Raw genomic sequence first — 15,959 nt, forward strand, 5'->3', positions numbered from 1 at the left:
GACTAGCAGAATGGTTTTCCAGGTGATACTTGGATGTGTGAAAATGTGTTCTGAAACTTGGCAAAATGCCTTCTTCCTTGGTTTTTAAGACTTGATCTGTTCATCCCATCCTTACACACACCAGATCCTAAAGCAGCCCACATGGAAAAAATGTCTGAAGGCTTTCTTACTGTCCTGGCACTTGCAAAGCCTTTTCCAAAGTGTTTGCTGTGAAGTAGATGGTCCAGTGGAATGGTTGGAGGTGGTGTTATGAGTCTCCTAGGCTGGGACTGGACTTCTTGAACGCTGAAACTGTGACCTTAGTCACCTCAGGAAGGCTGCTGCCTGCCCTTGCCTGTGCTTCCCCCTCTCCTGGTAAGCTACATAGTGGGCTTCTAGCAAAGGGGGAATGTTCTTGGTTAGCACATTTTCACTCTCTTAGCAAGTATCAGAGGAGGAGCTCTGTGACAGTACTGACCCAGGAGAACGAGTTGCATTGGTTTTGTTTTTGGAGTTAGCTAAGTGTCTGCTAAAATGCATAATGGTACTGTAGGATCTAAAGGTCAGGTTTCCTTGTACTTTAGCATTGTGTTATGTTTGAAGTTGTGTTCCTTACCTCTGAGCCAGTGTAGCTCTGGAAGAGCAGGAGGGCTGGTGGGTTTCCCCATGTGTAAGGGCGCCCTGAGCTCCTGCTTGCAAAGATGAGGCATGTATTTTTATGTCTCTGAAGTTCTTTCCTGTGGAGTTGAACACCCTATATATTGCATCCCTTCCCTAATCCCAGATCCTGGGTCTGTATTAAGGGATTAAAACAGTCTATACAGAATTTCCCTGGAGCCAAATAAGGTACAATTTATACATAGCATATTTTGTGCTACAGACTTCTGCTTGCATAGGAATATAAAAATAAGTTGAATGGTTGCAAATTTGAGTTTTCCTGTTAAGTTGGTGTGTATGACTCCTATTTTCTGTCTTGTTTTGAATCAGAAACAGGTACCCAAGGATGTGGCCAACATTTTTAATACCCCCAGTGACAGTGAAGATTTTCCAGGATTCCAAGATGATGCTTCCAAAGAGAGCTTCTTGCCAGAGAACAACTGTGCTAGCTATGATTCCCTGGAGTCTGGAAAAGAGGTAGGAACAGATTTCCATAGTCCAGTTAGGCTCTTGGGATGTAGTAATACTCTGAGCCTGTGTCAAAACTCTGTGAATTATAACTCTCACCTTAACCTGTAATTTGCAGTCCCCATATTAAACTTAAATGTAAACATACTTAGTATTTAAAAAACACCTTCATAATATAAAAAAGAAAATGTGCTTCATTGGAAGATGAGTTTCAGTGAAATAGGTAAGTGTAGCAAACAGGAAAAAGGGAATTACCATGCTGGAAAGATGTTGCTGGATATTAGATGGGCATTTGTGAGTATATAGACTTCAAAGTATTTCTTCCAGAAATATCTCCACGCTGTCTCTGAATTAAAATTGTGTTTTAATAGTGGCAATCCAGAGAAAGCATCTGCTCCTGCTGCAGTAGTGCAATCTGCTGGTTTTTTGCTCTCTTGATAAAGTGGCTTGGATCAGCACAATGATTTGATATTTTTTCTTCTCTAGTAGCTGGACATACCAGCTGAATTCACAAGAAAAGAATGGAACTGGTGTGCTGTCCTGGGTGGCAAAAAAATTTAGTTTTTAGTCTTTTGGAAACATATAATTACATGCTTGATAGCCATGGGCTAATCTGTTATAAGATACTTTTGTCATTTGTGCTCTTGCAAAGGTCCCTCTGTTTCATTGATGAGATAATTGAATTTTTTTTCTTTTATTTTCCTAGTCTATCAGGTCAGCGCCTGGTTAAGAGGTGCTGATGACAAGGAAGGTGATTAGTGTTAGTCAAAGAAAGAGACAGAATAAGGCTTGTTACAAATATTTACAGTTTCTCAGGCTTTATAGGAAGTGACCCCAGGAGAGTGCAGAAACCTTTTGGGGGTAGAGCCACAGTCTGTGCTATGGAGAAAGATAGTGTCCAAAATGTAATTACTGTAGTGGGCTCTTAAGTTGGTTTGTTATCTTGTTGCTAGACAGCAGTTCTGGCACCTTCAACAAACCAGGAGGTTGCTGGCTTTTGCATTTGTTTTAGTGGGGAGCATCAAGAAGGGTAAGTGGGGAGAGGTACTGGTGGTGGAGGGGAAACCTTGTGTGGGAGCTTCTGCTTCTGCCTACTTGGGGGCTGCAGACACCTGACTACTTTTTCATCCCTTGATTTCCCATCTTGTGAAATAGAGTTTATGATCACGATCTCTTCTGCAAAGCAGTTTAAAATCCTCTGATGAAAAATGCTGTGGAAGAGATAGGTAGTTAGTTTAACATGCATTGCTGAGAATCCCAGTGAGACTTGTTCCAGATTTACAGCTGGCACTGCAACCTTCCTTATCATTCCTGTGTTTCCCTTGGGATGAGAATTATTTTAAATCTTGATCAGTATTGAATTTAATTTCTTTACCACTAAATGGTACAATAAAAATACCCTGAGTTCCGTCCAATTGCAGCATAATCTGCAGTTCTTGCACATCAGGATGAGCATCATCCTGTGTTCATTATGCCGAACACCACAATTGCTGCAAAAGGCCATTGGTACTTGTGCAGGAAACAAAAGGGTTTTGGTGCAAAGGGCAAAGTGTTGGGAAGTTCAGAAAAATTCAGCAGTTCTTGAGAAAGGAAGCAAGGTAGCTGCCCTGCTGGGGTGGCAAATGGGCTGTTAGTGCATCAGGTGTTCCCTTGGATGCTGAGGTGCAAATGAGTTAGCAAGTAGTGACCTCTGTGTGCCTGCTTTTCCTCAGGGCTTTCTGCAGTCCTGCTCTGATAATCTCTGCACTTCTGCTAGTTCCCACAATTTCTCCCACAATAGGTATCCCTGGTGTGTATTTTACCTGGTGTAGACTGTTCTTCATAGATGAACAGCATAGCTGTAGGTGTGTTATTTTTAGTTACTTTAGCTAACAAATAGCATATTTCCCCCATCAACCTTCGTTGTGGAATTTCATAAAAACACAGAATACATAAAATCTTCAGTTTCCTCCAAGAAATGCAATTTAACTTTAAAGTAACTTCCCTATTGTGTTTGTTCCTTTCTCAAGCAGCTGCACTGCGGCTATCAACAAAAGAATAAAGTAATTTTCCTCAGAGAAAACTCATTACAATTACCCATAATAATTTGTAGATGTTTAAGTGTAAAGAAACAGCATATGCAATGGCTCCCCCCTCCCATTCCCCTCTAAGTTTTTCCACTTGTCTATTGTATCTTTTTTTCACCAGATATTATCTTAAAATAAAGAAATGTGTAATTAAAGTCAGGGAAGGGAGGGAATTGAAAGGAAGAATAAAGATATTTAGCATTGTATTAAAGGTAATTTTTGTTTCTAGTGTGGGAGGAAGAAGTAACAGAGGAAAATTGGGGAAGCAAACTTATATGTTACTGGCTTTCAAGAGGCAGGTGTGATGTGAACATGGATTATATTCCTACCAGGAACAAGTCTCTCAAGAGATTAACAAGAACAGGTTGATTAAATGGTTTTCTGCTAGTTCTTGTTGGAAGTACGGAAATACATTTCTATTTAGCAAAAGCCTTGTGTTTAATTGGGATGTAACGTACATATCTGAAGAGTGTTTTAATGAGGTCTTTTTACTTCCTGGTCTATAGGCTGAAATTGAGGAGCTGTCTACCCTAGAACACATGGGAATGATAAACTGCACCAAAAAAACAGCGAGTTGAGAACTTGAAAGGTGGAGAGATATTGGTCAGGCTGTTTAAAGCTCTGATCATTTGTGTTGGTATGAGTCAGTTCAGTGATGGTGTAACAGCACAAGGAGCAGACTCCATCTCTTATTTGTATTTTCTTCTATTCAAGGCCTGTTAAAGAAAATACATAAAACAGAAGAAAATACATAAAGCAACATGATAATTTACATACAAGAAAACGAATAGTTTATTTTTATTGGGTAGTAATGAAGAAGGGAAGAAATGAAGGAGAATGTTTCCCCCACAAGAAGTAGCTCAGTTAAAGCCCTGTCCTCAAAATAAAAAAAAAATCTTGCAAAGTTAAAACAACTCAATATTGAAACTGAATGTTGTCTTGTTGTTTGTTTCTTTTGACAGGCTTTGCCTGTAAAGTGCTTTCACAGTATGCTGTTTAGTTGGCACTGCTTTGACCCTCAAAGCTGCTTATTGTGGCAGTGTGAATACTCTATATCTGACTGCCTCTCACAGCTACTGAGTGGTGTTTTTGCAGGGGCTCCAGTTTCAGTCCAGATACCTCACCGAAGAGCTGCGGAGGATTTTCACTGAGGACACTGACTCTGAAACGGAAGTGTTTGAGGGCTTCGCTTCAAACGAGGTGCATGTGAACAAGAAAGAAGTTCTGGTAAAGGCAGTCACACCTACATGTGAATGTATATGTTGACTTCTTTTTTTTCTGTCTCTTCAGTGTAAACTTCATGTTCTTTGTAGGAATTTTTCTGATACACTACGATGCTCTTTTTTCATGCTGAATTAAAACATGTTGTCCTAAAAGAGGGAAAGAATGCTTTATTTAATGTAGCATCACATATTCGAAATGAGAACTACTTCCACTGCTTGTAGATTGTACTGGGCAAGATTCTTCTGGAGACAGCCATGTCTGTATCCCAGACAATACTAATATGTAGATATTTTGTTGATCTCTGCACAGGCAGAAGTTGTGTACTGTGAACTTGTAAAAAGATGTTAATTTAGGTGAATTTATGGTGGTGCCTTTGGGTGGAAAGACTGCTGTCTAGAACTAGTGATTTAAAAAGTACCTCTCTTATGTCAGAGCCAATAATGTAACATGGGATTTTTCTTACCTCCAGATGGTGGAGTCAGACTTGAGTGATGAAGAACGCGATAATTTGTTGGGTAATGAGAAAGAAGAGGAGGAAGAGATGAAGAAGATTTCCCCCAAGAGAAGAAGCTTTGGCCTTCGTGTTGCTTTACAGTTTCCCACCAGGAAGTCATCTGAGAAAAAAGTGCCTGAACAGGCTTTGTCTGATTTACCTCTAAAGGACAGTGAATCCCTCACACCTCTTTCAAAAGAAATAAGCCTCAAGCGGTCGGACAAAGTAGAGGGCTCTGCTTCAGAGTCTGAAGAAGACATTAAAGAAACACAGGAGGAAAGCTCCAGTGCACTGCTTAAGAGAGCCATAAATATTAAAGAAAATAAAGCCATGGTAAGACTTAAGAGCAGTGTTTTGTTCTCTGACATTTCCATCCAATTACTTAGCTTTAGCATACTTGAATTTTAGGGTCCGTGCTGGTGCTGTGCTGGAACTTTGGGAAAATATTATGGTGAATTTTTCTACCTGGGGAAACCCTGGAGGACCCTCAGCACTCAGGCATTTACCCCTAAAATAACCTCAAGTAGGGACTAGTCTGGTCAAGTTTTAAACCAGAGTAGGACTAAGAATTTTTAATATGGATATGAACAAAGTTATAAATGACCAAGTTTTGCAGCCTTCAGAACATGTCAGAAAACCAGCTGGTCCTTTCCGGTGGTTTATGGTGTCGTTTGCACAATAGTGTTTCTACTGTTTGTTTGTGTGTGACAGATCTGCTGCAGTTACTGATTGGAAAGCCAGCTAAAAGCTGCTGAGGATGATAAATGTAATTTTTCAGCTGTGTGGGATGTGATTTTTACAGTATTGCTTTACGATATAACTGCTGAATGTGTGTGTATGTGTGTGTAGGTGCGGAAAAGAGCAACTGATCATTTACTAATGCTTTTTCCTCTAGTATCCAATATGCCACCAGCCCTCTTTATTTATCATGCTGCTATGTAATACAAAGTGATGTTCAGTCTTTAGTAGCTCCTTCAGTTTTACTATGTTTCAGTGAAAGTTGCAGCTTCCAAGCAGTCTTAGGGCTCAAGCAATACCTCTTGGTGTGGGACTGCAGCTCCTGTGTAAAAACTTGCTTCAGCTTTGTACCTGCACTTCTAATCTGTCTTATGTTCCCACTGCTGTTGTGTTGGTCTTGCTGCTCCTTGGTCCTTCTCACCTTCCACTCTTCCTTGCAGTTCAACCACTGTGAAATTCACTGGCATCCTAGGAGCAGTACTGTAATGGCATTAAATAGCTCTTAATAAATGCCACACTGAAGTATTTACTGAGAAATACTGTATTCAGCTTTTAATGTCTTGATGACTGTGGCAATCTCAGAGAGCTAGCAGCTTGGCCCATCCCCACTACCAGTGGCTTTTCAGAAGTTAGCCTCATTCTGGAATTCCAGAACAGGTCAGTGCTTTTTTTGTACCTATCAGCCACTGCTTCTGTGGAAATGTACTTCCAAGACATCTTGTGCACAGTGCAAGAAATCATCATCCTGCTGAAGTACTTCTGATGCTGTACATGATCAGAACATGCATGCATTGGGGGAACAGCCAGTGGGGCTTAGTTGCCCTCTAACTTTGTAATGAGTGTGTACCCAGTGTCTGCACTGCTTAAGGGGATGCAGAACTCTCTGGCAAAGAGCACAGATGTATCTGCAGTCAGTAAAAGCTCACTGGGAACATCGTACTGTCTTCTGGCACCCTGTCTTTTTTTTTCTCCCTCCTATCATATGAACTTAATTTCTTGTTATCAATCATTACTACGTTGTAATGCACTCTTTTGGTGCTGTTTTGACAAGATAGTTTGTAAATCTGGCTAGTTCTAATTCTCAGTAAGAATTAGTGGGAGCTATAAAGTTAGTATTGTTGGTAGAGTTTTTGCTCATGGCAGAGTAAATAAACCCCTTTTATGAGCCCCACTTTATTTAAATGCTTCCATAAAGGTTCCTCGCACATGTTTAGCTGTAATTTGAAGTGTATGTGAGGAATGGATGGTAGGTGGTGTTGCTTGTTTTGTAAGTTGCAATGAGTTTTCAATGTGACATTACTTGATTCCAGCTTGCCCAGCTGCTGGCAGAACTGAATTCCATACCGGACCTGTTCCCAGTGAAAACACCCTCCTTGACTCCTTCAGTAAGTTCCCAGTACTGGTTGGTGGTGATAGTAATTTTTGTTAGACTTAATGTGTTTCATTAGAAACTTTCTGCAAGTTTCTTCTGGTTTTCTTTGGGTTTGGTCACTTCATTTGTATAAATTTGCTGTTGTTCACAAAGTGACAGAGATTATGTGAGGAAATGGAATTTTTTAAGATAATTTTTGAAGAAAGACAAAGACCAAGATGAGATGCTACTTCATCATTTTTGCTCCACAAATACTATTGGAGATCTTAGACAAATGTCTGTGTGTGTGGAAATAAGGAAAAGTACTTGCTTTCCTTTGGGTTTAGATTCTGTTAATTTCCCTCTTGTAGGCTTTTCTTCTAAAATCCATGCTTCTCAGTAGAGCTATGCTCATGAAATTGAACCATTCAACACAAACAGAAATGATACAGTAGTTATTTCAGTTGACTTTTCTCAGCTTTAAGCAGAGGAGTGTCAACCCTTCTTTCTCTGTAGAGTAGCATTTTTCCATGTATATTATGAACTGAAAAGATTTGAGGAAATCTTGAAGGGCTATGTCTTTGGGAGATGTCCATGCAGGGTAGATGTCATGCAGGACTTCTGTTGCATGAATTCAATCACACAGTAACTGGAAGGTGTGACAGTGTGAAGAGGGTATCTTGCACCTCCCAAGAATTTCAAGAATTAAGAATCTTGAACTAAATGAAGCAGCTTCTTAATACCTTCTCAGTTTAAAAAGTTTAAAAGAAAATTAGCGAGAATTCAGCTTATTCCTCAAACTGTGTATTCCTCAATGTTCCCCAATTGTGTATTTAGGTTGTAGGAAAATCTGAATATTTAGCTACCAAAGAGCAGTGAGAACCAGCTTCCACCCTAATATGCCATGTGTTAAATTTTAGTATAGTTCTGTGATGCTAATTGGAACGGAATTTGATGTTAAGGTGTGATTTAAAAGTTGCGAAAAGGTATAGCGTGTAGGCAGTATTATTGGTGGTGGGGCTTGGCTTAACAAATAAGGAGTAGGAGAACAGAAGATCAATTCATGGTAGTACAAGTGTGGTACAGACAGGATGTTTCTAGTTTCTAGTTGTTGTTTAACACTACAAACATAACTGAAAAGACAGTTACTGGAATTTTCTTCTCTTTGTAGAAACAGAAGAAAACCCCAAGGAGGACATTCTCTGAAGGCCAGATAACACGCCGAATGAACCCAACCAGAACTGCTCGTCCACCAGAAAAATTTGCCTTGGAAAAATTTACTGTGTCAGCTGTCAAATTTGCAGAACACATCTGTAGCTACAGACAACAAAACCTCTTGAAGAGACTCAGTGTGGTATTTGCCAGATTTTGATATCTCCAGTAGTCAGGAACTAGGAAACATTTAAATTGTTGGCCAGCACTTAGACCAGACATCACATCCTACGCAAAGTGGAAAATCTTTGGTTGGGATTAGCTACAGAAGAAGTTATTTCCAGGCCTTTCTGTCTCATCTCTCACCTGTTAAATGGGCTCTATTTGTGACCAGTGTTACTCAGTCATACCCAAGCAGTTAACTTGTGGTCTGTTATTAATTCTTCATCTGAAAATTCCTAGAGCCTGTATTGTACAAAACCTTGGAGTGGCGAGGCAGTGGAGGGTGGAGGTGGCAAAGCAGATCTTCTCTATTACCAGACTCAGGAAAAAAAATGGCAAAAATCCTTCTCTGGAAATAGCAGAAGGGAGATGTGAGTTATATGGCTGAACTGAGAACGAATTAAGGGAATTTGCACCAGCAAACTGTTAATATACAGTCTAGTAATTGAAAAGTTGCAGATTTTACTCTTTCCTTTTTTTTAAAAATACTTTTTTTTCCTCCTCTAGCCTATGGTGGTCCTTTGTCTTGCTTATATTTTCTGTATAGCCCTTATGAGGAAGACCCTTTAAGTTTCAATCCTTACAGGCTGGATCCCAGTTCTGCTTGTAAGAACAAGTGCTGGGCATAGTTAAAGCATTATAGACGGAACCTGGCTATTAGAAGAAGAGGGAGGAGTAGCACCAAATGAGAACCTGGGCTGGCAAATCTGTGTTTTGGACAGAACAGAACTGATCTAGAGTGAAGGACAAATGAGGTTTTCAGAGACAGGTATGGGGAAGGCTAAGAATCTGATGAGATTTGTTCGTGAATAGGAGTCAAAGAGAATGATTATTTAGAAGGAAAAAAGCATCACTTAATGGTGACTAGAGTACTCTCTTCCAAATAACAGGTTAATAAGAAAGGGCTGGGATTGGCAGGACTAACCTAAAACTTAAGTAGAGGGGTTTTTTTTGCAGGACATTAGAGATTGTCATTGGAGAAAGCAACTAGAGAACATACAAGGAGATTGAAGGATGAAAGCATGGGAAGGTAGATGATCTTGATTTTGAGAGGGAAGGAATAGAGTATGAAGAGTTACAGTGGAGGAGGAGAGGGAATGCAAAGAAAAGTTAGCAGCAAAACACGTCAAGGATTTGTGCAGATAGAAGTAGTAATAATGGAAAGGAATTAAATAAAATGAATTAAAAGTGTAGTTGAGAAAAGATTACAGAGGAGAGGGAGAGAAAGAGGCAGGGATGATTTGGAAACTATTCCCTGTTCTTCCACTGGTGCATGAGCCTGTAGCCATCTGTGGACTGCATGCTCATTGTAAATGAAGGAATTTGTCACCAAGTGTGGTGACAGATGCTTTATGACATCAGACAAAAGGTATTGAGATGAGTTTGTTTAGCAGGGGGATTGTGGAGTACGCAAAAGGAGGAGATCATCCAAGTACTCGTCTCATCGCCCGGTAGAAGACATAACTGAGGAGGACTTGGACAACATTGCAATCACTGTTAGAGACAAAATCTATGACAAAGTTCTTGTAAGTGGGTGCCATATTCTTCAGTGTGTCTGTGTGCTTGAAATGAAAAGTCTCTCAGTATTTCACTGGTGTTTGCTGAAAGGTGTCCTTTCCTGAGGCTCTGGGGAGCTCAGCTCATCGTTATTATGTCACACAGGTACAGCTTTGAAAGCTTTGCCAGACTTCTCTGGGCTTGACTGTGGTGGTTGATACTCCCACTGGCTTTTTGCCCCTGAAAAGTGTTTCTGTGCCACAGAGCTATTAGGTCAAGTTTGCTATAGTGATTACTTGCCACTGGTAAGAAGAGTTGGCATCCTTTTTATCTCTCTTACTAATAAAAATATTGTGTTGTACCATTAAATAACAGTGATCCCTGCTGTTCTTTGTACCTCTGGAAATGACATTTCTGTACAGGTTGTGTAGTGTCCAGTGTTCTTAATGGAACTCCTCCTTCCTTGCTTTCACTGGTTTTGGCTATTGATTATCATAAAGATCATCTTACTATGTATGTCATGCTTCATGGTATGGGCAGGGATGAGTCACAAGATCATTTTCTCATTAGTTGTAGGTTTTTCCTAGAGAGAAGAAAGGGTCAGAACTGTGATTATGAGGTTCATGTAATTTGAGACTTCCAGTGCAACTGAAACTTGGCACTGTCTCTGTAAAATTCCTAGCGTTGTTATATGATTTATCATAGTAACAGAACTTGCTCTTCATTGTTTAATTTGATTTTGGTTTGATGTTTGTGCTTATTATTATTAGGAAAGCTCATCAATGGGCATTTAAGATATCTTTCATACAAATATTTTTCTTTTCCATTCCACCTTTAGGGTAGTACTTGCCACCAGTGTCGACAGAAGACAACTGATACTAAGACAATCTGTCGCAAGCAGGGCTGTGGAGGAGTCAGGGGGCAGTTCTGTGGGCCCTGTCTTCGAAATCGATACGGTGAAGATGTGAAGGCAGCTCTGCTTGATCCTGTAAGTATCATTCTTGAACTTGGAATGAAAGTGTAATGAATACAGTTTTGTTACTAATCTGTCATAAGCGTTAAGAATACGCTCATGGTAATGGGGTTCAAACCTTTTTGCCAAGAGCAGATCTGTAGTATGTACTAATGGCTATGATGTGCTAGCCCAATGTGGCAGTGGCTGCTTTGTTAGCACCTGTGCTTTTATGTGCAGCTGCTGGGCAGCTTGAGGCTGCCTGACTTCACGTACCAGCTGGTTAATTCAGTCCCAGGAATTGTCCTGTACCACCAGGCAGAGAGAGGCAAAGGAACTTGTCACAGTGGGTACCCATTTCTTTGTAGGGAGTTGACTACAGTCAGCCTAGCATGGAATGAATGTCAGGCATTACAGATGACTTCAGTCTATTTGAAAATCAATACTGAGCATATCAGAGAACCTGAGGCTTCAGAGTAAGAAGTATTCAAGCACTTAATAATTTCTCTAATCCTGCAGAATTTGGAAAATGTTAATAAGGTTGGCTGGCTGGCTGATAGAGGCTTGTAAAACCTTGCCCTGAACAATCACATGGTGGGGAAGCCATACTCACATTTCTCTGATCAACTGGAAGGCCAGTATAACATTTTTCATAACTTGCTTCCCCCCCTCCCACGCTCACGCCCCTGCAGGCCTGGATCTGTCCTCCTTGTCGCGGGGTGTGCAACTGCAGCTACTGCCGCCGGCGGGACGGGCGCTGTGCCACCGGCATGCTCATCCACCTGGCCAAGTTCTATGGCTACAACAATGTCAAGGAGTACCTGGAAAGGTGAGAGCTCTGCCCTCTGGTCATTCCTTTTTAAACTGTTACAGCCCTTTAAATAACATTTGACTTCTTGTGCCCTGCACCTATGCAAAAGAAGTTCCTTGGATTTCAGATTTTTTCCTTGGCTGAAATCAGCTTATTTGAAGTGATGTATATTGTCTGTGTAAACAACTAATTTGATTTAAAAAAATTGAAAGGCTTCTGCCTATTTTGAAATCTCTGTTGGTTGGCTGAAGTGTATAGAAGTGCTGTTTTGGAAGTTATCATCTTCAGCAATGGAAATTTATGGGGAAGCTGAGTTTCCTAAAAAGCACTAACACTGTTTTCTCATTTCTTCTAGTTTACAAAAACAACTGGCGGATGACAATTGAGAGCACTGAACTCAAGCCATGCCTGAAACTGGTTAATATGTTAACAGTTTGACTTCAGAAGTTTATTACTATGTTTTACTTAAAATAGAATTGTAGTATATAGCATATTCATTTCTTTATTGGAAACTTGTTGATTGATATGGTCTTATGCAAAAGAACTCTCAGGAAAATGTTTTGGTAGAGAAATCTACATAGACAGACCTATATGTTTAGTGAAATGGCACTCTTGAACCTTGAGTGGTTAATTTTTAATAGAGCTACACAGCCACATAAAGGAGAGCTTGGTCAAAATGAGCCATATTTTTATTTATATAATTGTGCAAGTTTGCAGAAAGGGTGTTTAACAACTACCTTCAAAGCACCCCGTCTTCAAAGAAACAAAACACCCTTGTCTACCAGCTTGACCATAAAGATCTGTTTTTCCAGCTCTGCTTTCTGAACCTCTTTCACCACCTGTAGTTTATAGAACTTGTCCTTGCAAAGAAGGAAAAGATATTTTCATCTGAATGCCATTATATTCCAGCCAAAGGTGATGCAATCAGCCAGTGCGAGGATGGTTTTTAAAAATTTTATCCCAAAGTGCAATTATTCATCAAAACATGAAAGTAGAAGAGTGTTTAAAATGAATTTAAAAATATCCCGGTAAAAAGATCCAACAAAACCTCTCACCAGCAGTTTTTGTGTAATGCACCTGCTGCCTGAAGCATCTACCCACCTGTTGTAACTGGTCTATATCAGAGTTCAGGATTAAGTTTTTTTACTTACAGTTCATACTTAGATATTTTTTCATTTGTACAACCAGGCTTTCAAACAACTTCATTTAAATGCAAGATATTTGTATTGCATGTTAAAGTATGTTAAAATTTTGTAATATACACATTTCTTTTTATGTAGAGAATAAAGACTGATCTAAAGAAGAGTTATTTTGTGATTCAAACTACACCCTGATGCTGATGTTTACCATTTACTTTCCCATAGCAAGTGTAATGGTGCTTGGAGATCAATAATCATTATGTGGAGTAACACATGAGCACAACATTGACAGATGAGGAAATAACAACATAGACCACATAAGTGTTACACTAAGGTTTGTGTTTTTGTCTCACAAAAACACAATCCTTAATATAACACTTATGCTCTAGTTGACTGTGAAAAATTTCTCTTTTTACTATCAGGCAGACTGAGAAAGCAGCATATTTTATTGAAAGCTTAGTATGAAACTGCCAGGAATGAAGCTATTCTTGCCAGAACCCATTTACTTGACTTCGCAGTTTTCAGCTTGAAAGTCAAAACACGAGTTGTCCTCCTGCTTTTGCTTTTATAAGCTGGACATTGATAAACATTCTTGTTTTCCCTTTGATCCATTGGAATAGCCTTTTAAAAAATGTCTGGCATTGCTGAAGTCAGCTCCTGAACCATGTTTCTACTCTGGGCCCCACTGTCCTGTGTGGTGCCCGCAGTAATAGTAGCACCTGCTAGTAATAGTAGCACCTGCTTTACATGATGTTCTGTAGTGCAAGACCAGAATCATTTGTGTTTAAACAGTTGCTAAACAGTTAAGGCTACATTTGACCATGCAGATGTAGTGTAGACTTTGGTTGATTTAGATTTAGATTTTGTTGGCCTGCTGTGCATCATCTCTTTGTTCGAATGCAGAGATGAGTCCATAGCATCTGTCTGGACTGTACTTGTGAATTCATGAACATGCCCTTTTACTAAAAGCAGAGACTGTAGTGACAGGAAGCTTTATATATGTAAACATCAAACTACATGCACAAGGTTCCTTGATGCTTTCCTCATCTCCAGAGGAGGAATGAACAGTATTGCCCTTGGACTGACAGCTGTCAAAAAAACCCTGAAAAGTTGATTCCCCATTTCAAAAAGCAATATTCAAATGACATCCTTGCCATTGCTCCATTTCCCCCTCAACTTTCCTCTTGGGGTTTACCTACTGGAGTACAACTCCTTCCCAAAAGAGGGGCTTTCTTTTTATTATATTCAGGTCTGGTGAAGAGTATGAGTAACTGGTGTTTCTCTGATTGCCACTGGGAGTCACTCACCTTTCCCTAATGAGCTGTAGCTTTGCTGACAGGTTTTCTCAGTTAAAACTAAAATCTCATGTTGACAGCAGGCCTGAATTGTTGTTTCTGAACTAGATGCTTCATTCTCAGGAAGATACAGATTCAGAAGAACAAAACAGCGTTTATCATGTGAAGGTTGTTAAAACAGGAGTTGCAGCTCAAAAGGTGAACACGGTTTCCATTCAGGGACAGCCTCCAACCCTATTACAGCTACTGCAATAACTGACTGCTTAAAAGTCCAGATGAAAAAAATCTCTTAATTCTTACACTTTGCCCACCTAATTATACCTCATGCTAATCACAGAATCACTGAGTATTCTGAGTTGGAAGGGACCCACAATACAGGTGTTCTCAAGTACTTCCCTATGGTCTTGCTATGTCTCCCCAAAAGCTTTATAAACATTATGACCCAGCAAATAAAACATTCATAATTCTTTATATCTGTTTATTTAGAATTGGCAACTTTCAGCCAAGGTAGAAGAAAAAAGGAGGATAAAGATGATTTTGGTGGGGTTTTATGTTTGTTTGTTGGTTTGGGGGATTTTGTTGGTAGGTTGGTTGGTGGATTTTTGTGGGGGTTAGGTTGTGGGTTTTTTTTTTCAAATTGCAGTTGTGTAGATTACTTGATCCAGGTTGCCAACATATGGTAACTACTAACCCTATTCTGCACCTCTGAGAGCTGCAAAAAATGTCTAGAAGTTCATTTTTTAAAAATTTATAGTTTCTGGAATAGCCTTTTAGCTTCTGAACCTCAGTTGGATTAGAGCTGCTGCTTTACTACGATGCAGACCTTGTTCAGACATACTTAACAGTTATTTAAATGCAGGAAGTATGTTTAATGATTAGAACACCAAGCTGGTATGAAATTTAAAGCCACAGTGACAAATGCCAGCAATCTAGCACCATGCTTAAGCTTCTTGGTGCTGTTCATAGGGTCACAACCCTGTAGTGCAACTCTTGATGCAACTTCACTGCTTAATAGAGTCCCTAAACTAGGAGATCAAGCAATTTAAGTTCATTTCTTACCTTGCACAGGAGGCATACAGATACAGACTCCTTCCCTTGCTGGGTGGTCTCACTTCTCCTTGGTCTTTTTGGTTACATCTGCAATTGGGCACACCTTATCCAAAGGCCAGTTGTTCTTGCTTTGCATTACAGTTAAAAAAAAAAAAAAGTGCTTTCAGTAATTCTATATCCAGACAGTAATTTTAATGTCAGAACTTTCAGCCTCTTGGGCCATCATGCTCAAGCCTGAGACTGTGTGAGGTCTGCCCTTCTCCAGAGAATTATGGCAGCCCAGCCAGTGTCCTGTGAGGAGCTCCTGGCCACATTTCTGCTAACCAAGTGAAGCATTTAGCTCAATGCCATTGGTGACCTTGCAGAATTTGAGCTACACTGTTACCAAGCACTCCTGTGGTGTTCAGAATAAATGTAAACATACATTCACAGAATCACAGAATATTCTGAGAGAAGAGACCAACAAGAATCATGGAGTCCAACTCCTAAATGAATGATCCATATGGAGATTGAACCCACAAGCCCTAGTATTACTAGCACTGTGCTCTAACCAACTCAGCTAATGTTCTGTGATTGTGACAAGAAATGAGATTACTGCTTTATTTACTACACTGGTGAAAGTTTTCCATCCCCTCCTGTGGCAACAACTAGACAAAGATGATTGGGAGACTTGATTTATTTTTCTCCTTAGCCTCATAACTCTTTTATAGAATAAAACAGAATGGTACCATGATATGTACACTGAACTAGTTAAATAACAATGGTAGAAAAACTTGCACTCTTAAACCTCTTTTAAACTGTAGAATCAAGCTCTTATTTCCTTAGCTGCTTTGTCCTCACACTTCTGAGTAGCCTGAAGACAAGT

General features: G+C 39.8%; 1 protein-coding gene across 2 annotated transcripts; it reads left to right on the forward strand.

The window, feature by feature from the left end:
- Nucleotides 1-981: 981 nt before the first annotated feature.
- On the forward strand, nucleotides 982-12,794 carry CDCA7L (cell division cycle associated 7 like). 2 transcript variants are annotated; one of them, XM_084210129.1, is made up of 9 exons: nucleotides 982-1,113; nucleotides 4,266-4,397; nucleotides 4,864-5,220; nucleotides 6,936-7,010; nucleotides 8,148-8,327; nucleotides 9,742-9,876; nucleotides 10,686-10,835; nucleotides 11,492-11,628; nucleotides 11,966-12,794. In XM_084210129.1, the coding sequence occupies exons 3-9, from the start codon at nucleotides 4,864-4,866 to the stop codon at nucleotides 11,994-11,996; spliced, it is 1,065 nt and encodes a 354-aa protein (XP_084066255.1). In that variant the 5' UTR covers nucleotides 982-1,113; nucleotides 4,266-4,397; the 3' UTR covers nucleotides 11,997-12,794. The 2 variants fall into 2 exon arrangements, with proteins under 2 accessions (XP_084066255.1, XP_084066254.1); XM_084210128.1 differs by lacking the exon at nucleotides 982-1,113 and having other exon boundaries at nucleotides 4,370-4,397; nucleotides 8,148-8,330.
- The last annotated feature ends 3,165 nt before the right edge of the window (nucleotides 12,795-15,959 follow it).

Source organism: Fringilla coelebs (assembly GCF_963513975.1).
Source record: "Fringilla coelebs genome assembly, chromosome: 1".
NCBI classification, from domain to species: Eukaryota; Metazoa; Chordata; class Aves; order Passeriformes; family Fringillidae; genus Fringilla; species Fringilla coelebs.

Coding starts and splice junctions, on each gene's coding strand:
- CDCA7L (XM_084210128.1), top strand. CDS start 4,864: ATGGTGGAGTCAGACTTGAGTGATGAAGAACGCGATAATTTGTTGGGT. Junction 5,221..6,935: donor TTAAAGAAAATAAAGCCATG/GTAAGACTTAAG, acceptor ACTTGATTCCAG/CTTGCCCAGCTGCTGGCAGA. Junction 10,836..11,491: donor AGGCAGCTCTGCTTGATCCT/GTAAGTATCATT, acceptor ACGCCCCTGCAG/GCCTGGATCTGTCCTCCTTG.